The 27,227-nt window shown below is 40.5% G+C and overlaps 1 protein-coding gene across 7 annotated transcripts in view; it reads right to left on the bottom strand.

The window, feature by feature from the left end:
• Window positions 1-27,227, bottom strand: part of CHL1 (cell adhesion molecule L1 like) — a 141,362-nt gene that overhangs the window by 41,293 nt on the left and 72,842 nt on the right. For all 7 annotated transcript variants that reach the window (XM_074836055.1, XM_074836058.1, XM_074836052.1 and 4 more), the window contains 7 exons: window positions 18,795-18,982; window positions 16,737-16,842; window positions 14,887-15,077; window positions 6,397-6,519; window positions 5,171-5,341; window positions 3,355-3,402; window positions 1,298-1,418 (listed from right to left, as the gene is read on the bottom strand). In XM_074836055.1, the coding sequence (XP_074692156.1) occupies window positions 1,298-1,418; window positions 3,355-3,402; window positions 5,171-5,341; window positions 6,397-6,519; window positions 14,887-15,077; window positions 16,737-16,842; window positions 18,795-18,885 (851 nt within the window). In that variant the 5' untranslated portion in view covers window positions 18,886-18,982. The remainder of the gene's footprint in view (window positions 1-1,297; window positions 1,419-3,354; window positions 3,403-5,170; window positions 5,342-6,396; window positions 6,520-14,886; window positions 15,078-16,736; window positions 16,843-18,794; window positions 18,983-27,227) is intronic.

Here is a 27,227-nt window from a genome sequence, read left to right as displayed (position 1 = left end):
TGTGCTTTCATTGTGGGTTTAGTGCTTGGAAAGATGTTTAGGTGGCGCCTCTTCTGGGGCAGACTATTGCATCTACAAGCACACAGTAAAACGTGGAAAACTGGACTGAGGGCAAAGTGGAGTTTATTTCTGTCTGAGCTACTAGAGCAGGAACAAGGTCTGAGAGAGGGATCACAGCTTCATTGTGAGGACTGCATTTGGCATTCAGTTAGCCATTCCCTTTCCTTACCCTTATTTTGTCCTGTGTTATTTACAATAAGGAAGAAAATTGTCCTGATTTCCCATCACACACCATCTACTTTAACCCTTCCCTATATTTTTACAGCAAACATCTTCTCATTGAGATATCTTACCACGCTTAGTACATCCAGATCCACAACTACAGCTTGAGTAGTGCTCTAATGTAAATGCTGGTAGTAGTAACAAGCTTGAGATATCTGTGCAGCACAAAGCACCAGAGGCATTCATACCAACGGGCCCAAGCAGAAAACATGGGACTGAAACTAAATTTGAAGTTAGCCCATTGCTGCTAGTTTTAGCAGGATCAAATCAATACAGCTGACTCCAGTTCACTGTATTTTTACATAGTTGTGGACTTTGTTCCTTGACATGCTGTTCTCTGTGAGAACATCATGGAAGGTACATCCTTTGTATGGAAATTCTGGATGCTGGCAAATGGACCACAGAAAGTGGCCAGGTTCACACGCGCTCCCGAGCCAGCATCTCTCACTGCAACTGGGCTAGATGGGCCACCAGTTTCAGCCCCTGGGGCATTTTTTTAACGGATGTCTTGTCTTACATCACTCAAAAACTTTGCTTTTAAAAACATGAGATCTGACACCTGGAAAAATGCAGAATAATTTTTGACCATTGAACCAAAACTGAATTGGCAAAACTAGAAAAGAAATGTTACAGGTTGTGAGCCAAACCACAGAAGCTGAATTCTGATGTTATTTAGTTTCTCAACATCTCAAAAGTAGCACTATAGAAAAATGTTCAATAATAGGGTTTTTTTTAATATAACAGTAAAAACAACAATCAATAAATACCCTATTATTTTAATTACTTGTTTATAAGCTATAGCAATAACAAATACATGAATGTTGTATGCTAGATGTGTGCTGCTTTACAAGGAGTATGCATACTTCTGAAAAACTCTGCATAGAGGTTCAATTTAAAACTGTATAGGCAGGTAGGTATATTCATTTGTAGTTGTATAATTCTTAACATAGCTTTTTCTTTGCTCAATTCTATTTCAAAAAGTGATTAAGTTTGTGCAGTATTGTCCATTACTCACAGCCCTTCAGCAATACATTCGAGTAGCAGGACACCTCCCTTGATGACAGTGACTGATGAGCTACTGCCTGCAGATTCAGGAGGGATCAGCAGTTTGGGTTTTCTTTCCTTGATGAAATTTGCTAAAAAATAAAATAAAATAAAAGTTAGATATGAAATCATAGAACCTTTGCTTATCCTTCAATAATGCCACAAACATTACTTCTGTCAGAAGGTTTTGGACATTGATTTGTAAATTTTCTTTTTTATTTACATGTTTTAAGACTAATCCAGGACTTTCCTATCTCTCCTGTTAACAGTCAGAAGACAGCTACAGTAATAATAACAGTCAGCAGCACTGGTGAAGCCCTTTTTCCTACAGTTTTATGTCCTGCTTTCCAAGCACTGGCTCAGTCTATCATACACCTCAGCCACTCCTGGTACACTGGTCTGCTCAGTTGCTGATCTTCTGGTCCACATCATCTTTCACATCACCTTTCTTCTGCATTGAACTCCATCATCTCTTAAATCTCAGATGAAAACGCATCTTTCCCAACTTGAATATCCCACAGAATTGTCCTTCTTGCTACAATTATTAAATCTACAGTAATGTAGATACAATTTGTAAGGAAGACCGTTAAAATAATAAAACAAGATTGACCTGCATTTGATTTCAACGGACCATTTGTTCCAGCCTGCCAAACAATGGTTTCATGATGAAATACGCGCAGAGTTAAATGGCTATCCAGTTATCACTATAATAACAATTAGCACAGTAATGAATAAGTCCCCAAATGGTACTAGTTCTTCAAAAATAGTCAGTTACGGATGATTTGGTAAAAGACCACATGTATCTCTCTGAATCATTTTCTAATTTTTTTTCCTCCCCTTGCTTTGTATCTCTACAAATCTGGTCACACTCAGAGTCACAGCAAAACACTTTGGTGCCTCTGGATACGCTCGCAGGTTTTCCATCTGCCCTCCACCTCCCACTGCCAAAGGCAGGCAGTCCCCCTTCCCGACCGGTGACAGGATTTCAGACATCTCTCCAAGGGAAAAATTGTTTTTTGAGTGTCTGTCACTCTGCACAAGCCCTGCTTGTTCTGCTCATAAGGCTTAGCTTCCATGGGCCAAGGCTTGAGGACTGATCAGTCTTTTGAGTTATCCATCCCAAAACACCCAAAGAGAACCCCCTATTCCAAAACTTCAGTGCTTATCCAGCAAAATGAGGTCTTTCAGGAGTTTCAAATTGGGCATTTCAAAAAACAGAGACTCTCGAAGCAATTTAACCAAATAAATCAGAGTCAAGAGTTACATACAAAACCAAAGACTCTCATTTTAATGTATTTTAAACAAAATTAACTGTGTGGAGAATTGCAGGAATAGCCACTAGCTGCCTTCTGACTTATCTACACTGCTTGCATAAACCTCAGCAGAATATTTTCAGGATATTGCTCCACAAAGAGAGGAACAAAGAACAAGGGAAGATGTGAATCCCCAGGATAAGAACTGCTTTGGTGTAGTGCTTACCAGTGGTATCAGACAGGACAATATACGTCCAGAGAGAACCACCTCCCATCTACTGCAAGGTACAGCTGGGGATGGGGACAATTAACACAAAACAGCTAAAGCTCTGTAAATCCACACCTTAAGCTCACCTTGGAGTAATGCAGCCCTGGGGTGACCCTTTACACATGAATTCATGGTTTCAAACTGTGGGTACCTAACGCCAGAGTCATCTTTACTGCCAGAGGAAGATTTGGAGCATCCAGCTCTGGCTCCTGCTCTGAACTGATAACACGAGAAACCCAGGACGTCAGCCTCCTTACTTACATCACATTATGAAATGTGAACGTTCTTTTCTCAAGTAAGAAAACTACCTCTTTGTTAAAAACCCTTCAGATTTCTGTCAAAAAGTACAAGATGAGCAAATTGTACTCCATGGACCACTTAAATCCATCCCATTGCAATAAAAATTGTGATTTATTTTTTTGTCTTTTTCCTAAGCAGCAGCTCACATTTCATCTCAGCTAGTAGATTCCCAGTTTAAAGGCTAAATAACAGACGCATTCAACTCACCCTTAGTAACCGCAGCGTTAGGTGAGCCTGAGTCATTAGCATGCTTAACTGAAATAAATAAAAGTGACAACCAAACACAAACATGCATAGTTGATATAGACTCAAACAATAAATCAACCAAAACAAAAACATGCCCCCCCCCAATTTCTACCATAAAAGAAAGAAACAAAGAAAAATATAAAATAAAGCAACAGATGAACAACAAATTTCTGAAAATGCAATGAAAATTCTTCAAAGATATGTATTATTCTGCAAAATACTTCACAGGTGATAAAATCATCATTTCATCCTAGCTACCTAGTAAAATAAAAAAATTACTAAGACGTAAGTATCCACTATAAAGAAATGTTATAAAATTTATCCAGTCTCTCTTTTCTTATTGCTTACATTTTTTCTATGTATTATTTTTAATACAGTCCCTCAACGGGGACTTGGCACAGAGTGGAGCGGGCAGTCTCAAGTTGAGTTTACAAATCTCTTTAAGTATATGCCTCACATTTTTTCCTGCACCCAGTCTCATAGCTTCAATGGCAAGGTGCATGCACTGAAATATCTTGTTGGGCCACTGCCAGGGCTATCAGTGGCCCCACAGTCAAACCCCTCCTCATTCTCCTGTAATCTGTGTGTGCGTATGTGGGGGAGTGGACCCATTAGAAAAGCTATGGAGAATGACATTTCATTTTGATATTTTTCTCACAATTATTATCCCAAGATATGGTTTAAGCAAGTATTAAGATATACAAAGCCACTATTAATCTTTTCATCCCGACAAAAAAACTCTCAAAATCATATATTAATATTAGGCTTTCATTCATGAAGAAAAACCTGCTTGGTTTTCTGGGCTGCGTAAGCTCAAAAGGTCAGAAGTATTAGTGAAACAGAAAACTGATATTAAGGGCACAGGCAACCTCAGCGATAGTAGAAGTGATACCAGAAACTATTACAGCCAAGAGAGATTCAGGCAAAGCAGGATGGATCTCCAGCTGGTATAAGCTGCCTTAGTTCCACTGGCTTCTGTTGGGCTTTGCTGATTTAATGCAGCTGAGAGCATGCCCTAAAAGGCTGCTTTTTTTCGCTTGGATATTTGTATTCTTTTCCTATGCTTCTAACTGACAGCTGTACACCCCATATATTCAGCTTTACACAGCTTGAATTAGCAGTTTGATATTGCAGCAGGTAGATGTACACTGAACAAATGCAGGCGTGTGGCAATGGGACAGCAATCCCCACTTGCCCCAGTGAGACTCAGGGGCAGGGGCAGTACCTGAAACCATCTTTTGTATAAGACCCTTGGAGACTACAGGAATACAGAGATGTTAAAATAAATAAATAAATAAAATTTGAAGTTCCCTTCACAACATTTCATTAAGTGTTCACTACTGATGCTCAAGGCAGCCTGCAAAGACCTGGGAAGCCCCATCCCACCCTTCCCAACCGCATTGCTGCACCTGCACCAAACCAGGCCTGCACCCAGGGAGGAGGAAGCCACGTACAGTCCTCATGACCCAGCGATGTCCCATCCATCGGTGACTCGCTGGACTGCCAAAGAAGCAGATTACCCTAACGCATCACCGGCTTTCACTGCGGGGAGACCAGGAGGAAGAATGGGGCCCTTTTGGGGCCCAACAGCTGAACAAGCTTTTATCAGTTGAATTTAGCCCTTAGAGTAAAGTTAATAATGCAGGAATAAGCATGGTAACATGCATGTTCTTCAGAGAGAACCACATCAGAGACACATATCTGTATTTACTGATGCCTGGGGAGTTAAAAAAGAGAAAACAACAGAAAACAAGAAAGTACTCATCCACAGACTTACAACGGGAAACCTTCAGTGTCATTGGCATTTTCTGTACAATTGTCCTCAGTCTTGGAAATGCTGCAAAGCAACAATAATCACTTCGACTGTCATTTTCTTCCACATTTGCAAAGTAGAGATCTCCCTTAAGGCTCATGGAGACCCTTTCATCTTGCGGAATATGTTGCAAATCTAGCAAGAAAAAATAATTATGATACAGTAATGATACTGAGCTGTTTCACCAATATGACTACTAATGCTCTCCTGTCATACGTTTGATTCCAGATACAGAATATAACTTTGATGCAAAAGAAGCAGAAGACCCAGCATGAGCAATGAGTTATTTACCAGTATTCAACATATATTTTTAAATAATTTATAAAGAAAAATTGATAATTAAAAATTATTCAGTAAAAAGTTCCTGCTCAGATGAAAGAAAATTTCCAGCACCTCTCCCTGACACAAAGGCCTGTAATGATGATAGAGAGGTCACCATTTACAGATGTCCCCCACGGCCAGTCTCCCAAGCACTTTGCTCTTCTGTAACTACAGACTACAGCAGGGGATTGTTAGTATGAACTAAGGCTGCTGTACTGTCTCGTTGTTGATCCAGCCAAATGCAAGTCTGTGCTAAATATGTATGTCAGGAGTAGAGAGCCTGCCTTATAAGATCAGAGGTTTAATCTGGCACCCTGTCTCTGCAAATACTTGGTCAGCATCAGAAACAAACCCTTCATGTCATGGAGGCAATCTGAGTTACTTTGTTTCCCAAGATCCAGAAATACCTGCAGAACACAAATGCTGAAGAATAACGTGACAGAAAGCCATGAGGAACTAATTATACATACCTGACAGACTATTTTTTTTCTTAGTATCATAAATCAACCATTAGTTTATGAAAAGAGGAAAACAGTAATGATAGAAATAATATATTGACACATTTTATCCTCTCTACTGTAAATGCAGAAGTCCTCATTACTGGTAGACTCATTTGCTGATATGTAAGCTTTTTGATACCTCAGATTTAATAATATGTTGTGTCAATGCACTCTACAATTTAACTTTGTGTTATGTAAAAATGTATCTCCACTCTTCATTTTTCAGTTTTGTTTTTCAATATCCAGATCTTTTCCTTAAGCATTTGCACAATTACCATTCCCATCAATTATGAATCTGTAATGAAACTGCTCTGGAAGACAAATGTTTTGAGTCTCCTCATATGAACTGTGTACAAATTGTTTACTTACCAATATTCATCCAGTAGATATGCAAAGGCGGGATGCCTTTTGGGGGGTTGCAGTGCAAAATCACAGAATCACCATGCTCCACATCAAGGGGCTCAATTTTTTCTTTTGGGAATTTTGGTACACCTGTATAAAAGCAAAGAAGTTCCTCTTTTATTGTTACCTTTTGAAATTTTGCCCCTTGCTTCCCCCTTAATAGAAATTTTAATAAAATATTTACCTTAACATCATCCTTTGCATTCTCTGCCTTCAGTTACTATTATTGACAAAGTGATACAGAGTAATGATGCATTTTACTAAGAGTAAGAAATCTCTGCTAGCATTCTTCATTCATAAAGTGCACAGACCATAGAACTGAAAGCCAGGCAACTGAATGGTGGTGTTTAACACTTGTCTGTGATGTTCATGAGCTTTCCTTAGGCTTTATTTTAAAGCATTTATTTTTAAATGCTTCTATATCTCCTTTGTGCTGTCTGAAAGGGACAACTCAAAGCCATGCAGAACCAAAGCCTGAGGCTAAGATTGGCAGAGAGGACTGTGCACTGACGGGTCCCAGGCTGTTCCTGGGAGATCAGAAACCAGCCTGGGAGTGCAGTATGTTCTGGGAAGTCTTGGCTAAAAAATGGTTCCCAAGAAGCCACTGCAAGTCAATGCAGGGGAGGACAGAGAGGAGGCAGCTATTCTGCCTTGTGCCTGGAGTTGTCCCAATTCTTTCCCATCTCCAGAAGCAGATGAAGCAGAAGTCTGGTTTAAAGACTCTATTGCCTCCTCATCCCCTCAGGTGTAAAACCTCTGCTGTGCAGACCTGCAGACTTTCTCAGCAAGCTTGTCCATTGGGATGCAGAGACAGGCTTTGCACAAAAGAATACAGAGGGGTGCACAAGGGCTGCACTATGTGGGCTTAAATACAGGTTAAATAATTAATGGATCAAGGACTTGTTTAATCACCCAGAGCATCAGCACTGATGCCAGTAGACTGTTCAAAGTCTGAACCACACCTGACAAATCTGGGCAACCTGGCCAGTCTCGGCAGTCAAAATGCAACCAGAGCACACCCAAGAAGAGGGAAAGAAGAGCTGGGCTGGAGCCCACACCAAACCAAGCACTGGGAGGCTGTAGCTCAGAGATTAGTGCAAAAAAAAAGCAGTCTGCAAAATGTAACCACTCCTTAAACAAATTTAGCTAAGACAGTTTCAGGGTAGACGTTGTCTTTTGCTTTCATTTCAGGCAAGCTCAAACTAGCAGAAGTTTCAGTTCAGACAACTGCATTAAATAGCAAAATTAACAGCAATTAAACAGCAAAGGAATGAAAACATCCTGGCTGGGCAGAGCCAAACTGGCACAGCAAACATTGCCATCCTGGTGTTCAAGTCTTGACAGGGAACTCTTGATAGCGAATAAACAATTTGAAACATCGGTGGTCCAGCAGCTCCACAGGATACCTGCAGTGTCACATTGCAGGAGTCAAACCGAGGGAGGAGGGTGAGAAATGCAGGGCAGGACTCTGAGGAGACTTCATACATTGTAGGATTAGTAAACATAAAAAGAAGCAATCGCTATAATGCTGATTGCCTGAATGCAGACTGTGCATAGATTTTTATCTCCAGGAGAATTATTAATATGTTATGAATTCTTACGAGAGGCAAAATGGAGCTAATAAGCATTACCCCCTCTGTAGGTGAAATTTCAGGTAACAAAGGGAACTATATATTCAAATCCAATACGTTCAATCACCTATAGACTTCAAGCCCTGGAAAATACATCTGATGACTGCTGGAGAGGTGGAACATTTTCCAGTAGGAAAAAGCCCATTTCTCAATCTAAAGCTTACTTATTCCCAAAAGCACATGACTCTCAACAAAACATTAAGAAAGCTGGCTCAGGTGAAGGATAAGGGATTTCTGGCTAAACCAAAGAGACCAGCAAATAGACTAATAGTGAGATCACTCAGCTAGGACATTGGAAATTCTTGTTCAAACCCATTTTTTGCCTCATTTGGCACAACTAAATCTGGGTCTTCAATGTCCCAGTTGGGTGCCATAACCACTGGTCTTCTCAGTCAATTTCTGTAGCCAATAGTTACAGAATTATACAAAAATATACTAAGTCCCACCAGGAGACAGTGAAAAATCATGTCTTGGTGTAATTTGCTGGCAGCACAGACATTCATCTCCAATGCATGGCTCAGATATCTGCCTCTGGACTTCACTGGGGGAAGCAGCAACTTGAACCCAAGTGTCTTCCACCTCAAACAAGTACTTGAACCACAGGTCGTCGGGGCTTCTGGGTCCTTCCATGCTGTTTTATTTCACTCAGTTCCTTGTGAAAAATATTGAAAAACTTTGATTTTTCCCTCAATGCATAACTTTGAGTATTTTGAACCCTTGAAGTTTTGCAAGAGAAGAAAACAACTTTCATGATAAATTTCTGAGCCAAAGCTTCTGACAAGCATATTTTCTTGCTGGGGTCCCACTGGTCTCAAAGACTGGAAAAATAACTGCTTCTGAATTCTGCATGAGGAGATTTATTAAAACTAAGAAGCTACAATCACAATAGACTTTGGCTCTTGCACATTAGTCTTCAGTATGTATATATAGGCAGTATTTTTTTTTTTTTTTTTTTTTTCAGTGTTCCTCTGTTTTAATTACTGGATATTCCAGAATCAATCACTAGTGATTTGTGGCTGATCACAGAAACTATCACAGCTGAATTAAGCTTGAAAGTATCATACAAGATTAATTGTGTCATGAAAGTGTTTAATACTGTATGGAGTTATCAATGCAGCACATGGACACTGTAAAATTTACAACCAATTGATCTCTTCGCAGCGATACCATTAAAACTGTCATGTCTATCTTTCATGTAATTCCCCACACACAGATATAATGAGAGGGGACAGAGGACCCAGCATAGCTCCAAGTGCTACCTCACACATATCCATAACACAGGGGAGAAAAACATTATTTAATGACTGAAAAAGGCTTGCTGAAGTGCCAGCAGGATGGCTTTCATGACACAAGCAATCAAGTGGCATGTATGAAACAGCTATAAGGAAGATGAAAAACCACACACCTGACCTGTTATGGAGACATCTTCTAAAAGCCCACCATGACATATAAAGCTCTCCAAACAGTCTTGGGAAAGGCTTTGTTGCCCAAGTATTATTTCCTGACAAGGCTGTACTGTGAATGCTGTACAGCACTCAAAAAACAGAATTACAGTTCTTTGACAACGTGTAAAAACCATAGAAATGGAAGATTATCAGCGCCCAGAGTAATTTGTGCAAGGAATCAGGCTCTGTTTAATCCCTGGGGTGACTCAAAGTTTAATGACTGAACTGTACTTGAGATTAGGTTGAAATACCACTGGCAAATTAGGTTGGCTGAGAGAAATTTCAGAAAGGAGACTGGGTCATTCCATCCTACCTCTTATCTGGTCAGAAAATGCAGTATCTCAACAAAAAGCAAACAGGAGGGAGACCAATACAATGCAATATAAAATCTAAATTTGAGTTTAGCAGTACAGATTCAGAAATACAGCAACCAGAGTTGGGGTTCTCCAGTCCCCAGCAGGATTGCTTCAGATTTACTCTGGTAGCTATTAGCACACTTTGTCCTACAGCTTAGCTTTTGTCCTACAGCTGACTACAGTGACTTCACACAACTATAACCATACCAAGTATGGCAATTTATACCAGTTTATAGGAGAATGGAGCCCATTCAATCTGATATTTTACATGTTTCTGGGTTAAAGTATTGAGAAATTGAACTGAAGGAAAAGGGTTTCTTCAGGTAACTGCAGAAGTCCTTGAGGCACTTGGTTTCTACCAGTATCTGGTGTAAAATGGGAGTCAACTCATTATGGTAAATCGGCAATTAGTAAATATTTTGGGAAACTATTGTAGGAAAACATCACTATACACCAGGCTTGTTTTTATAACATTCTCTGTGGATGCTGCTGGAGATGTGTCCTGGGCTAGATGGATGTTTAGCCTGACCCATCATGGATATTCTGAAATTCTTCCATGCAAATAAATCCTTAAAGGATCTAAGAGTGAGGGAAAGTGGAAATAGTCAAGAAATTTCTATATCCTGGAAATTCCCAGCTCCTGAGACACTTTAATTAGTAGCTGACTGATTTGTTATATGCATCTGTGTATCTTGTGCATTGAACAGCCCAACCCATCAAAGAATCTTAAGCGTGACTTGCAGTCACCAATCACATGAGTTGTGCTGAATACAGGCTGGGCAGCTTCCACTACTCCTCTCAGTGCATCAGTTGATACTCTGATCCATGTAGTATAAGCAGTAGTTAAATCCATAATTTTCATTGCAGCCTTTGAACTGTTTATGAGATATGATCCTGTTATTTATGGATTTTTTTAATTGCTATATTAAATTTTAAAAGTTAGGAAAGCCTGGCTGTCAGGAAGACTGTGGCTGTCAGATACTTGCTCTCAAAGAAGCTTTTATGATGGAATCAGTGATGGTCTTTTTTTCTGTGTAAGTATCTGTCATCCTATCCAAAATGATAATTGCTGGAAACAATCAGGGTGATCCCAACAATTTAGATGGCCAGAAAAGTTGTCAAAAGGTATAGGACACTGGTTTAGAAGGCAAGAGGTTCAAATTTTATTCCCATCATCTGCAAAGTCTCTTTTGTTTTCTCTTCCATAAAGGCTATACAGAATGCCTTCACTGAGCGTGTTACTGAGACCTATTTCAGTATCAGCTCAGTATCTTTTAATGATTTCACAATATTCACATCTGTATTTTTGATACTAACACTGGTTTTGCTTTCTTTTGGAATTCTAGAACTAACATCATTGGCATAGCACAGCCTGCCACTGGACAATTTTATGTTTAGGCTGTCTCCATCTTCAGATCTTCAGTCTTTTGGAGCAGTGGCTTTAGAAATACTGAGCATAAATAAATCTTAATGCAGTATACCACGAAGAGTCTTTTACACTACAGTTAATTAAAGAGGTTTAAACTGTAGTTCTTCTCCTTCCTCTGGCATTGGGCCTACTCAGTAATTCAAGCAACAGATTCCCTAAATACAGGAGGAGGGTAGCTGAAGCCTGTGTTCTCACCATTTAAATTCATTTTCATGCTGCATGTATCTTGTAACAATCTGGACTTTGTAAATGATGCAACCATATAGAGATCCTCAGACCCCATTCTTCCCCACTCTCCTTAATGTCACCATATATAGGGGAGGTGTGGTATTTTCATTATGTAGGTGAGATTTAATGATCATTTCTGCTGACATTTCTATTGCTTTCCTGGAATGACTACTGTGAGTAAACAGTCTTTTGTTCTCCTTTTCACCAGAAACCTCACAGACCCAGCATTCTACTTCTGCAGTGTAAATGTAATTTATGAAAAAAACTGGCCTAGTCTGACTTGCTGGGTTTTTCTTCACTTCATTGGCATAATGACTTGCCAAGTAGCTTACATTTTACTTGAATACAGCTGGCAAAGCACTGCCACCTCTGCATCATTATCATGAATGCATGTAGTGATCTCACATGTACCAGTCTGCTTCAAAACTTGTGGGTGAATAGAGGTAATTTATCCCAAACTCTTCTGTGTCAGTGATTGCCTAATTTACAGCGGATCTGTGCACCAGCAGCTCTCTTTCACTTGAGTATAGTTGTAGACTATCCAGCACTTTAGAAATCAAAGGTGTCTTCTATTACTCTCTGAATCCTGATTTAATTTGCAGCATCTACACTGCACCATTAAATGAAAGAATTGATGGCAGAAGAGTATGAATAAAAGTAAATGTGCCTTAGAAGGTGTGGGAGTTGGGTAAATTCCTCTAATAAATTATCTATACCATTTATTTATTTTCTGGATTTAGGATTTTGCACATGTTAGCACTAAAATTTCCCTCACATTTGATAACAACCATGTTTGTAACTTCTCAATTAAATCTGTTGCTAACTACCACCAGCATATTTAATATCTACTCAAGTTAGTATAGGCAATTTTTCATTAAAAGCAAAAATTATCTGCTCCAAGTACAGATCAACAATCCCAGATACAGTCATCAACTCTTTTTTGTTTTTAATTTTTAAGCATCTTTTCTAGTTCAGTAGCAATGAAGTATCAGAATATTCTGCTGCTGGAGGTGACACACCTTCACTGAAACATGACACTGAGGTCTTGAACTCCTCTGAAAATTAATGAGTCTGAGGCACTTTGCTTAAGAGAAGTCGTATTAACCCCACTGCCCTGGCCAGATCCCAAAATTAATAATTATGTCCTGTCTAAAGCTCTGAGTAGCTGCATCACTATCCTGTTCCTGACTGAAACTCCGGTTGACATCAGCTGCACTGTCCTACCTGTGGAGCTAACTTACATTACTAGTTCAATAAACTTCAACTTACTGTCCTAACACTTTGTGCAGTTCTCCTCCACTCAGGAATGCTATTCCTTTACAGCAACTGCAAGCTGGTAGAGACTAAACCATATAGCAACACATGTAATCTCAGTAATTCCTCACCAAACACCAAGCTACTGCATTAGGGAATACTATGCAATACAGTGCAACATGAAATAAATTTCCCAAGGAAAAAAATCCATTAAACTGTTTGGAAGGAAAATAAATCATGTCTTTCATGAGCAGCACTCATAAAAATACATCTACATGGCATCCTTAGCAGCCCTCTCCCATGAAATCTCTCAGCCCCTGTGATGTAACTTATTTTCAACATGACCACAGCGCCACGAATCTCCCACCCTTGGCTATGCCTAGAATGCTTCTCAGGATTATATCCTATGAAAAAGACATGACAAAAATGATTATGCATGTTTCTCATAGCCCATTTCATCTGCACTGACATGCTAGAAGTAGTTTTTTAGATAGGTAGCCATCTCCTGTCGTAGCAGTTGTATCAGCATTGTCCTAATCAGGACCTCGAACTCTGTATCAGTAAATTTCATCCCACTTCTATAAACCTGGTCCTTAAAATCACCCAATTCCTCTGCTCTCCCTCTGTGCTAATGATGGAAGGACAAGTTTCTAGGATCAGTAATTTTTACTACTATATTTTTAGTTCATTTTCTATTCAGTTCCAGGTCTTTTAATATTCTCTCCGTAAGTACTTGTACCAAACCCTGAATGCTACTGACAACAGACTAATGAACTCACAGTTGATTGGATAACTTCCCCTTGAGCTTTCAAACATTTGCATCAGTTGTTATTTTGCAGTAATAAACTGCTAATTCTCCCATCCTTCCCCCCAGCTTCTGATTCCATGTTCCTTGCTCTGAGATGGAGATGATATTGTCCTCCCAATTTCTGGGCACTCAGTCACAGTTGCCAAGCTGAAATATTACAGTCTTATGACTCTTAACAGCATCTGCTTTCCAATAAATGTTTGGAAAGCAAAAACATCATATAATTCCTAATTCTTTACCAAGTAAACTTATCCAGTATTAGAGAGACCACTCCAAAATTAACTCAGGACTTTCCCCAAAATGACAAAGTGTCTTTTATACTTCCCCACAGTGATCTGACTCAAACCAATTTTGTTTTCTCTGACAATGACTTCCTTTATCGCCCACTACATTTTTAATTTTTAATATATTCTAACACTATTTCATGATCTATGCCATTATTTCTATCTTTCATGAACAACTAATATCTTCCAATAACTGCACTGCAGTTAAGATAGCTACTCTGTATTTCTTCTGCTATGTGTTTTATCTCTCCAAATATTTTAATTTCTGTATCTTCATGATGTGCTGGCATCAGCTCACAAATTGTCTCTGCCCAGATTAAGTATTTACCAGACTACAACCCTCATCAATATTTATGCTTTCTTTTTTAGAGAAAGAGAAAAGTATTAGAAGATGAAACATCACAAGAGCAAATTGTGGCTCTAAGCAAATACAAATCAGAAAAGAATTTTACAGGTTTTATGGCAAAGGCAAAGCAAGTGCTTTATAAAGGCATTTAAATTGTCACATCAAAGCAAATATTTTTCTGTCATTGAACATTCATCTCTCCCAAGATGGCTACTAAAAAGTTTATACTAATTTACCCACTAACCCACCCTTTAGAGGCAAAGTGGGGCAGATGATACTCAGAAAGAAAAAGTAAATAATAAATGTTTTCCAAATTAATATATCCGGGAAAACATATACATAATGTACCCAGTTGCATTTGTATTAATTGAAGTTGGTAAGGAGTGTCAGTATCAGCGCTTGGAAACCTGTAAGGAGTTGATAGTCCAGCAGTACTGTCTGAAATCTTGCATTCAGACTTGGTTTCTGTCCTCAAAACTAGGAATGAAATAAAATCATTCCAGGAAGGACACAGAGTTTTTCCTTCCAATATTCACTGAATAACAAACACTGCATGTTTTACCATACACCACCTTAGTAACTAGTTCTCTCCCATTTAATTTGAGGAAACACAGTTTCCACCTTAAAAAAAAAAAAACAAACACCAAACAAACCCACAAGCAAAGTAATCCCTTACTTGGAACAATTAGCTCAATTTCTTCTGACATAGCAGTTCCCAGCAGATTGGATGCAAAGCAGCGATATTTCCCTTGAAAATTGGTGATGATTCCACGGTTTTGAATCACAAATGTTCCAGAGTTGTTAGAGGCAACTATCCTCGGGTCAGATAATAAATCAAATGGTTTTCCATCCTTGGTCCAGTTAAAGCTGAGAAATAATACAAGTGTTACAAAGGACAGGTCATAGAACAGAGAGCACTACGGTACAAAAAGCAGTAAATAGGGGTCCAATAGTGTACTATGAAAATAAAAGGAAAACCTTGATGTAAGAGGAGAGTGTTGAATGGTAAAATGACCACTGTGCTACTATAACTTCTGTCAGCTATTGGGCATGTGTCTCCTATCAGACACTTTACTTTTGGATAATTGACTGTGACATGAAATAAAAATACAAAGCTTAAGGCAAGGACAGTAAATGAGAGAGACCATCTGTGAAAGCAAGAGCCACACAGTGAAAGGAAGTAAAGGTTTGCAAAAAAGTTGTGTCTGTAGGAGAGCTGGTACTTTTGACTGGCAAGGATTGACAGAAGCTTTTCTCACCATCTACAGGAGATACCATGGTTGAACCCAGAAGAAACTGAGATGACTCGACTGAGTCTTGACATAGAATCACTTGTAGTTTTGATACTACTCAGGTGTGATTTTGCTGATTGCTGAAGTATTGGTCATAGTTTATGTATCTGGAGTCTCAGGCAGCTTGAAATTGGGCTAAACAAATTCAAAATCAGAGACAGTTTGAAATTACAGTATAACATGCATTTAGTGGAATACGTACCTTTGTCAACATTTTGCAACGTTTTAATAGAACAAATTAATGTCAGCAGAAATATACGTTTTGGCACTTCACCAGTATTGGCAAAACTGCCTTGTGACCTGTCTGGAGAGGAATACAGGTTCCTATTGCCTCGCCAGCACTATCACATACATTTAAATATACCAGAAAACTTTTCATCAATCTGCTGACAAACAGTGAAACAAAGGAAATTGGTTATCACACTACAAATCTCTGTTCAGAGCCAGTTAAAAAGATCAAATCTTGATATTAAAATAATAATTGCCTTTTTTAAGCAAGTTGAAATTATGTTGCAGAGAAAAAAGAAAGGAAAGACTAAAGAATAAAAATTACAATGCAAACCAGCTATTAATTTAGCCCATACACCATCCAGTGGCAAAAGTCTCAGGAAGAGATTTTTACTATGTTATTATTACATTTTTGTTACCCATATTTTTGTTAATCACATTTTCATTAAAAATCTTTGTCATTTTTACACTGGTGTAAAATACATAGAGCTTATCTTTGGATATTTATTTGAATAACTCCTTATGTGTATATTTGTAACATCACCATGGTCGTGATGATGTTAGATGCAGACAAGGTATCTGATAAAATGCAAATGTGGTCTCTGAATACATGGTTTAATGTGCTCGGTATTTTTAGGATTGCTGTGGAAAAGGCAGAAGAACAGCTGGGACCCTCTGATTACCATTACACACCTCCTATCTTTTGCTGCACAGCCCAGACAAGCTTTTCTAAATCATGAGTTGAACCTAGCACATGCCAGAGAAATGAAACATCTCCCAACATGAAAAAGGCATGTTGATATCTATTCACAGAATGAGTGGAAGTGATGGAGCAACAAAAGCTGAATGGCCTAAATGGAAACCCAAACCTTAACCTTGCCTTACGATGATGAGCAGGTTACCATACATCAGCTACTCCTCCCCTCCTCAAAACCAGAACAATGTTTGGCAAAGGCTAAAAGCAAACTCAATTTCTCTTGCTTCTCCAGGTGAAAGCAGTACTTACGTGGGCTGTGGGTTTCCTCTAGCTTCACATTTAATTGTGAAGTCCTCATCAAAAGGGTAGGCAACCTGGGTGTGAGATTGCTCCGTGATTGTCGGAAGCTGCGCAACTGAACACAAAGAGGTACCGGGTTAAAATGCAATTCAAGCAAAACTGTGCTCTACTCAGGTCCTTTCTGGAAAAGGGACAATGTCAGGATTGTCTTACTCCTGTAAAGAGTGAGGCTTGCCTTAAAAAAAAAGGATGATGATCATCATCATCTTCCTGGCACTGAACACTGTTATTGCCTCGGCAGCCAGCAGAAGGCTGGACAGCACTGACTGCATTCGGCCAGCCACTCACGGGGATTGCCCACACACACTTTCACATCTGACCAAACCATCCAGGGCAGAGGAAATCTGGGGCCATGCTAAAATGAAATCCAAAGCATTGTTGTGTGGACTGATAAATTTATTCACTGTTGAAGTCAATAACTGGCTTTTTAATCCAGACGCATAGACATGCACACGAAGTAGCAAACTTCTATCTCCATCCTGGATAAAATTGCCTGGATAAAATTGCCAGGAAATCCATGGACTGCACAGATGACTTAATACCCCCTCCAGGGTACAGCAGGGAAAGAGCCATTACCAGTCACACAGTCACGCAATGATGTTTCACTAACTTTTTTTTCTAAGGGAATTAAAGTGTTGCGAATGCCTGTGTAACAGAGCCACGCGAGGGAGAATGCTCCCTGCAGTGGAGCTGGGGATAATAGGATCATCACATTGTTATAAACAGCCAGGAAGAAAATTAACATGCTCTTTGGTTTCTCTTTTAAGTCCAGGAAGCTCAATGCTGAAGCAAAACATGGTGTCTTGCCATACCATGCAGTCTCAAAGCTGAACACTCCCAAGCCCACCAGCTTCACTGATCACACATAATTCCATTTTATTAAAATATAAAATGCTTCATTAAAGCAAATTAAGGGCTAGATGGTTCCCCTGTGTAGTTATTTAAAAGCAATGGATGCCCAGACAGTTTGTCCTGCACTTTACAATCACAGCTCCACTTTTGCTTTATTTAAACACAAGGAGCCACTATGGTACCTTCCTCAAAAAATCCCTTCTACTTCCAAATGTCATTAAACAAGTTTGGATAGCTTTTGAAAAATATCCTATAAACCTGCTTGACTGCCTTTTCCTTTGCAGCCAGGGTGATTGGCAGACTCCAGAGTGCTAACAGCTCATGGCAGGTCTACATGATGCGCTGAAGCTGGCCTGTGTCTTACTCTGAGGCTACAGCACCCAAAGCTTTATTTACTCATTTTTCCCCACCAAAATTCATAAAACCCTATATTATGGAGGTTTGCTTTGTTGTTTCTTTTTTCCCCCAAAAAAAGCAAACTCTGGTTTGCAATCCTCCTGATCCATTTATGTTTGAAAAATGCAAAACTTGGGAGGTCTGGGCTGTAATCCAGGCAGCAGGGTCCAATGGCTTTCATTGGATTGTCCCCTATGAGCCTCACCCCGTATTTTACACGTGTCTTGAAACCACACCAACCGTGTAAAACAGGCAGTTTGAATGCATCACAGCCAGAGAAGGGATAAGGGAGGTGCTCCCCAGGGCAGGATGCAAGGCATAGGAAATACTTCTCTGGGGACTAATGTACGCCCCAAGACATACACCTGCTCCTTTTCCAGGCTGAAATGGCAGGTTGCAAGACAAGTAAGTAGGAGTATATGTACATCAAACAAGCTTCAGGGAGATTCAGAGCCAAAATGAGGAATTTATGTGAAGGACAAAACCAAACCCTTGGAGCTAAGTGGTGTGTTGGATCACAAACACCAGATATATGTTATTAGACAAGTTTACTGCTACATTTAAACAAAGGTCCAAACAAAGTAGCTTACATTTTTATCAGATCTGTGTTTCCCAAAGGCCATGTTCTGGCAGAATTAAATTCAAAATGGAACAACTGAAAAGCAGGATTTAATATTTTTTTCTTCAGGGAAAGGTTGATAAAAAAAAAGGGATACCAAAACAAAACAGCAAACTGTTCAGTAAATAGCTATAACTCACCTGATAATGGTATTTCAATACCTGCTGCCAAACTCAATACAAAGAAAAACAGGCATATGGTGATCCCTTTTGTGCTTAATAGCATCTCCATCACTCTTCTGTAAACAAGGAGTCCAAACAGAATGAGAGATACCTTATGCTTCCTCTCACCGTCACTTCAAATCAGATGTAAGGATGTGAAATTGAGTCTAGCAAGGAGAAGAAACAGCCATATTAGCTTGCAATATTAACTTGGCTCTAACTAGGTTACTAAATTAAAGGAATGCTTCAGGATTTGCAGCTAAATTGCAAATTGCAGTAAGTGGTACAATTTCCTCTCCTCTCTCACCACCCCCCTGGCTTTGGGAAGGACCTCTATTAAATTTCTAACAAAAAAATACATGCACAAAAGTACAAATTCATTATAGCACAGAAGTATAAGTATTTTTTGTTTTGCAATTAGAAGTAGGGATGGTTTAAAACACAGTATACTTGTAATCATTCCAGTTCATAAATTTTTCTAATGAGAGTTGTGTAAGTTGGAAAGTAATGTAACAAATCTAATGAGAGAAATTTGGTACACTAATGACCTTGTTCATAAATTTCATGTGTCTTTTATCTTTCATTTATGTTTTAAAAAGGACACAATCTAGTTTATTTCATTAATAAGAACCAGAACACGAAACCCTTGCTTTTCTCCATAATCCCAGAACTACTATACGCAGGTTTTACACAATCTATTATACATCCTTAGGTTCTGCATTACAAGGCAAAAATGTCAGGCGGCTGCCAAAAGGAGACATATTCAGCTCTAATGAGCATATAAGTGTAATTCACAGAGGAGTAAAGGAGAGAGAATTCTACAAATGTGGGTGTATGGAGGATTTCAGTAGTCAGCATCATTCACAATATCTCAGCGAAATATTAACCGGTGTAAGATATTTTGTACTGGTGTATCTTCCCACACATAGCACTTACAGGACATCAGTCTCAAGAGAATTTTGTCCTCAGTTGTCAAGATAATTTTGCAAAAGCAATTTTCAAGACAAGGCTACTATGACAGAGGTAAGGACCAACCTGCTGGCAGCCCAGCCCAGCCCTGTATGGCAGACTGCGCTTCGATTCAAGAGTTCACAAACAGAGCTGTACAACTGTGGCCATGTATTTCCAGACTAAGCCTGACTCACACACAGCTCTCGTATCTTTGCACATACCACCCAGTTAATCCACGGATCAGAAAAGCAATCCCAGGATCACTGAGAGCAGTTGGCATGTGGGGGCAGGCAGGGGTGGGACCTGGGCAGCATACTGGGGATGCTCGCCCTTGCCCAGCACAGCTGGCTGCAGCTGGAGCAGAGACAGCACCAAGCCTTGCTCCAGTCCATGACGCTTTGCTCCTTATGGTTGGTTTGATGGACCTCTACAAAACACAGGCATAAAGCAGAGATTTCCCTTTAACCCCACACATTCCCTCTCACACTAGCTCTCAGAGAGGAGGATCAGGTTGTGCTGTGGCCTGTTCTCCAGAGGCATTAACAGGATAATTTCTGTTCACACAGGCACCAGTTCATGAAAACTTTCCGGAAGTTAACATCTTTGAGACCAAAACCCCTGGGTGAAGATTGAAATTTGCCAACAAGGGGACAAGGACAGACACTATAACCACATAAGCCTCATTTGTTTAGAAATGAAGCTAGAGGTCTTATAAGTATCTTAGGCACTGAGTGTTTGCTGATGGAAGAAGGTGACTAATCTGCTTAGTGCCTCGCTCTGCAGAAGGGGATGGTGCAAAAGGGCACCAGAGGGGATGGGGACCTGCTGGCTGAGCTGCCACCCCCAGGATGTGTCTGGGCAGGATTGGCCAACATCAGTAAGTTCTGTTTTATGACAGTTGATATTTCCCTCAGTTTGATTTCTCCTGGCTTTGTCTTGGGAGCAATAGACCTTTCCAAACCTCAGCCCAATAAAATCTGGGCTGTATCACAGCATGGGGGGGTACACACAACACAGCCGCATGGCAGCCCTGGCCAGCAGCTACCTGATGGCCGCACAACTCCTGTCACTGAGGGACTGGACTCTCCTACCCTGCCTTACCCGGTCCTGGCTGATGCTCAGTTCCAGATCTATCTGTGTCATCGATGGTAAAAGAGATGCTCTGACTGCAAACCCTCCAGCCACACAATTGCAATTTAGGCTCATAAAAATCTGACCAGTGTTGCTGCTCGCAGATGGTACATTAGTGGTAGCAAAGCCCTCTTCTCCCCCATCTGCTGACAGCTCTGGGGGACCACAGCAGCCCCTGTCCAGATGCCAACCAGAGGAAGGGGAGCTAAGATTACAGGTGTGCAGCTTGCTAGGGTTGCACACTGAGGAGTAGGAAACTTCTTTTTATATGACTGTTACAAAGCATTGTATAGATTCAGATTAAATTCAAGAAAAAACAGGAAAACAGCTTGATTCCTTAACAAAACCCGTTAGCTCACACTGTCTTACTTTTTTTAAATAAAGTGACAGAGAGCAAAGAAGAAATCTACTAAATAAAAAGGATATACTTTATCATGTGGTACAGCACAACTTGCCTGTGCAGGCTGCTGTAATTAGTTGGTCTGTCTAGCGCCTCGTTCTTTCTCCCTGCGTTGAATACTAATGCAGGGGCCGACAGCACCAGCATTTGGAAGCAGCAAGCATTTGAGGACCGACAGTGCTGGACTTGTGCACAGCAATCGGATACTTCCGAAGGCTACTTGGATATCTCCCTGCAGCTGCATTTAACCTCTGCCATTTTATTCTGTGGCAGTTTCCACGAGGTACAGTCCCGGGGTGACGTGAATTAAGCAACAGTATCTTTGCGGAGGTATTTACCTAGTGATAACTATCCAGCAAGATAAGGTTCCTGTTCGTATGTTATATATATTACCCCTAAGGGAGTAGCAGAGGCGTTCTCCTGGCTGTGATGGTTGCGACAGCAGTTATTATGAAGGCTAACACTTAATGCACATTTCCCCCAACATCCCCCGACTCAGCTGGTCACTCTTCCGTGCCCTGTTCTGGACTGCGATGGTCCTCAGCAGACGGACAGGTGAGATATATGTCCTCCCCGCAAGGAGACCTGTGTCAAGCGATTAACCTTATTTAAGGTGATGTATAGACAGGGCTGCCAAGCATTAGGCGTTTAGCATGGCTGTCACGTGTTTGGCTGCCCTACCAACCCTCAGGCCCACAGCTCAGCTGAAACTGTAGAGTCCCTGATTAAATCACCAACCCTCCCTCTCATCTGCACCACCCAAACAACCCCAAGCCCCTTCCCTAAATTAGCAATATCAGACATCCTCCAGACACCCCATCCATCCTGGCCTTGAACGCAGCCGCATACCCAAACGTCAGGCAGCACTATCTTTTACTCCTATGATGATTAAACTCCAAACCAAAATTTCTCATCTTGTGCCAGTTCCTAGCAAATGAACAACTTAGCTGCTTAAGTAGTTTGGAGCAATAAATGAGGTAGCTGCGCAAGCACTTGGCAGCTACGGGCAGGTTTCGGTCTCACTGGTGCCAAAGCACAACGCTCTCCTGGAGTCTGGTAAGTGCCAGAGAGCAACTTGCAAAATCTTGACCTTGGTAAAAACATCAGCCCTGCTTTCCGAGCTGGTGTGCTGGATCAGGCCCAGAGCTTGCTGTGGACCCCTACTTTTTCCCAGGAATTCTACATCCTCCTTTGTTCTCACCAGGAGCAGGATGTAGCATCCCTTGCACTAGGCAGGGAGGCAAAAGATTACCAAAGAAAACCTTTCCTGGGCACGATGAACAATCATATATGCTACACCAAATGTTACACTCACTATCCCTCCTCTTCCTTTTTCTTTTCCTTCTCCTTCCTCCATTTCTATCTTTATGTTCGCTTTTCTGTGCCTCAGGCTTAAGTCAAGTCATTTGAATTCACTGCAAATACTTATCTGTAGTTCCTTACCTGCAATTCATTATTTACTGTGCTGTTCAGTTAATAGTAAATACTGATTGCTCTAAGGACAGCTCATTTGTTTGTTTAATGAGCTGCCTTTAACTTACAGTGAGCAAATCTTTCAAAATATCAGTATTTCTAAGGAGCGATGCAGTTCCAGATTCTTTTATTGTATACCATTGCTTCCAGAAATGTGTAATCAAAATATTGGACAACTAAACAAGAAAAAAAATTAAATTTTCATTTATCTCATCAACCTAGTGAACAATTTTCCCTACATGTAATTACTACATTAAAATTGCTCATAAATAATAGCAGGATGACAGCCAAAATTCCCAGATTACTGGTCTACTGTTTCCAAGAGAAATTAAATTGCACTACTAAATATGGCATCAATCTCAGCTATTTGGTTCCCTCTTAAAATATGTAAGATTTGGTCCCTGTATAAGTCCTGTACAGCACAAATATTCATGAAAGTACTGGATTCCCACAGCTTAATACTGGTACATTTCTGAGCTGACCTTTTCATTAGCTAGAATCAGATTTAATTTCTCAGTGAAATACATGTTACAAGATTGTTAAATAGAAGTCATTGGTAATTAGAAATTACAGACTTCAGTGTAGCCCCAGCTACAAAATAACAGAACAAAACTCCAGAAAAAAATTGCTTCCTGGTATGAGAAATAAAAATTTGGTTATTTAATTATACCATATGTTGCAGGTTAAGTGACTATATAGTACGGGAGCTTAATTAAGTACTCTCACTCTTTCTCGATTACAATCCCCGAAGAAAAAAAATCCCAGACACAATGAAAAATGTCCCCCATCCCAAAACGGCAGCAGTCCCTGCTGACCTGAGGGCGGTTGCAGGACTGTACCCACAGCTGACAGTTGTGCCGTGAAGCACGTTGCATCTGCTCGCGTCCTGGCGAGCTGCAGCCAGTGCGGTGGGGACTCAGCATGGTGAGCACTGATGCTTCAGAAGCGATGCCTCTGCCTCTATCCCTGCACAGCTCGCAGCCCGAGGCCAGCCTTGACCCAGCGGTGCCCACCCATGTGCCCCTGAAGCCCCATCACCTTTGAAGGCCTTTTGGTGAGGCTGGTGGTATGAAACCCAGAGATGAGACTCGATCAAAGATCATAGTGAGCGACCTCAGGTGCTGGGGAATTTGAGAGTGGAGGGCAGCAGGGATGCTCCACCTGCCTGTTTCCACCCTTGCTGCTCCAAGCTTCATGCCCTGGTTCAAGGGAAGCTGCAGGTGACACCTACAATGACAAGGACTTCTACTCAGAAAGTGTTCCACCCCAGTGAGCCTCCATGCCCATCTCCCCTCTGCTGTTGAGCCTTTCAGCAAACAGGTGACAAAAAACTCATGAGGCAAGGAAATGTGTTCAGTGTGGGACAAAGTGGTCCCCCAGCAGCTCCCAGAAGAGGGGCCACGGTCCCCTGGGATACAGGCAGAGCCCTGGAGCATGTAGGATTAATCACCTCTGCGCTTTTCCATGCCGCGAGTAGCAATACCTCCCTACTTCACTAATTAGCTAGGAAAGGTTGAGATTTATGCTAGTGAAGCTTCAAATGTAATGCTACAGCAACAGTATTTAGGCAGCTATAGTTAGCTGGGGTTTTTTCCCTGAAAAAAAAACCCACATGCATAGTCACTCATGTGTTTGGAAAAGATGAGAAGGAGTATTCATAAGGACCCATTGTTGTACTTCAGGTATCAATGTTATACATAGCTTTTCCCCTAAAAGCTTTTTGACATTCTAGTGTTAGTACCAGGGAGAAGATAACCTTCACTTGACTCTATTCCAATCACCTATTTTTGGATGTTCTCAGAAAAGCAGCCCATGATGCATATGCTGGAGGTGATTAAAATAATCATCCAAATTAGAAAGACATTCTTCCTTCCGTGGTAAAATATTTCCAAATACACTGTAGCACATAGCCATGAAGGCTTTTTCTGAGATGCAAGTCCACTCTCAGGAGGTTTAGTGAGAGACATCTATGTTTTATTTATCTTGCCAAGGATATTATAAACATTATTGGACAGCACATGTAAAGTAAAAGTTTTCGGTGCAGTTAAACAACTTCAACACTATTTCACAAAATGTAGGTGTTTTAAATATGATTGCAACTATTATGCCTTCCCAATTTTGTAATCCATCAGCCTTTCAGTTTCTCAAACCACAAAAAAGCCTCTAAAAATGTGATAGAATGAATATAAATAATAAAGAAATATGCACAAAAGGCTATGAAATGTTTTACTGTAGCACAAGCAGTAGTAAAACATTCAATTCAACAACCAGTGTAAGTAATAGAATTAATTTCCCTGGGACAAGGTTTTAAGAAATATCTAGGGATTTGGGAAACCTTGGTTTTCTGGAAGAGAAGTCAGATATCGGCTGGGCAGGGCACCTCCCCAGCCAGGCACTCACAGCAGGGTGACAGCTGGTGCCTGTCCCCGAGCTGGTGCTCTGCTACCACCCGGCTCTGACCGACATCTCAGGTTGATGTTTGTGCTGATTGTGTGGAAACTCAATTTATGCTCTTTCTGTCTGAGATCTACCCTGAGCTAAAAGGAAGTTGAAAAGGTGTATAAGCATATCCCCAACCCCGAGAGAAGGCAGCTGGCACCAGCTATCCATTTTTGAAAATACTCCCAATCTACTCCCAGGTGTTCCCAACAAAATCCTAAAATGCGACCCCCACACCCTATGCTCTCAAACCATTTAAAAGATAGCTATAAATGGTTAATAATTTCTCTTGGTCATCACTCTGCCCATATAATGGCACAGCAGCTGACATATTTGATTTAATTTGTTTCATACATCTACTCGCTGAAGCACTGTAGTACTAAATCACACAGTACAAGGACCATATTTCTTAAAGTCTTGCATGTCTCTTACACACACACAATGACTGAAAACTAAAGAAATGTGGTTTCTAATCAGTACAAATAATCTGCTTGTTTGTAGCTGTCTGCTGACATTTGCCAGTGTGAGCCTTCTTCCTAGGGTCTAGAGGTGCTTGCTGCCAAAGAATGTGAGGTCTTCAGGTTTTCCTGAAAAAATAAACAAATGGATTCCCTACGGTCATTTCACCAATATGATTCATACAAACCAGATTGTCTGAATACTTTTTTTTACTTTTTTCCTGGTTTTTCCTTACACCTTCCAACATGCTCCATTGGATGGCTCCTTTCAAGTCAGCCAGGTTTTTAAAAACAGTGTGGAACTGAGCAATATTTCTGGCAACATATGACATTTAAACTTAATAAATAATTTGTCAGTACCTATTTTGGTCTCTCTGCTCAACCCATCTAATGTTAATTGGACTTGACTTAGCCCAGCAGAGGATCATTTGTAAACTTTAAGTCAAGCAATCTTAAATAAAACTCCCCACTTTTGCATTTCCTTTCAGTGTAAAGTTATGTGAGCAAGCTTAAGACCTGGAACATTTGACAAAACCACCAACTTAACACAAAATACACAATTGCTGAAAACAAAGTGCGCTTTTGCAGCTGTGGATATTCATAATGGAAACCTACTCAAAAAGTAGCAACCCTGCAAAGATGGTCAGGAGACCAGGTTTGTCAGTCCCATCAGACCAGCTCTGCTGTAAGCTCAAAATGCCTCTGAGCAGCACTAGCAATAAAGACTCAAAAGAAAATCCAGCATGGAAATCAATACCTGGTTTAGCTTTTTCATAACCAAAGAAATAAATGTTAACTGTGAACAATACATTGTTTATGATGAATGCATCATTAAACTTTAGTTATAACATTATTGACATGGCACTTACAAGTAAATTGAGATAACAGTTAATGTGGTTATTTCTACCATTAGGAGCACATAAACCTCAATACCCTGCAGCCAAATTCCACCGTTATGGATGTTCTTAAATATGTGAATAACTACAAGCATCTGTATTGATTTAAAAGGAACAACAGTGCTTAACCACAAGCAGGACCTCAGGTGACACCGAAGTGGATCTGGATGATCCTCTCCTGGTACATACATCCTCCCCACCTCCTATAGCTCTTTGAGGACTGTCTGAGCCAGCTGCTGCATCTAACCTTTTGTCCATAATAGCTACCAACAGGCCTTTAGTCCACAAATTTAAGTACCTTTTTCTTTTTTATTAATTGATGATATACTTTGACTTCCATCACCTGAGATAATGAGTCCCTCAATATGTGCAGTGTTATCTTGCTGCCTAATAATCTCCCTGGGTCTCCCTGACTCTCTGAGGTCCCCACCTCTGCATCACTTGTGATTGTGCAATTCCCCGCATCCCCCCTTTGCAATCCTATTACCAAACTGAACCCTCCCCCAAGCACCAGCTTTACCAGAGCACATGCATGCAGTGGGGTAACTTAGCTGCCCAGTTTGGTCTCAGATCCTGCTTCTCTGGCCATCCTCACTGCATGTAAAACTGTTCTTTCCCCAGATCTGGGGTCAACTGGGCAGCAACACTGAGCAGTGGGAGCACT

The sequence above is a fragment of the Strix aluco genome, chromosome 11 (assembly GCF_031877795.1).
Source record: "Strix aluco isolate bStrAlu1 chromosome 11, bStrAlu1.hap1, whole genome shotgun sequence".
In the NCBI taxonomy this organism is placed as follows: Eukaryota; Metazoa; Chordata; class Aves; order Strigiformes; family Strigidae; genus Strix; species Strix aluco.
Note: the sequence above shows the minus strand (reverse complement) of the source record. Positions and strands in the feature narration are given on the sequence as shown.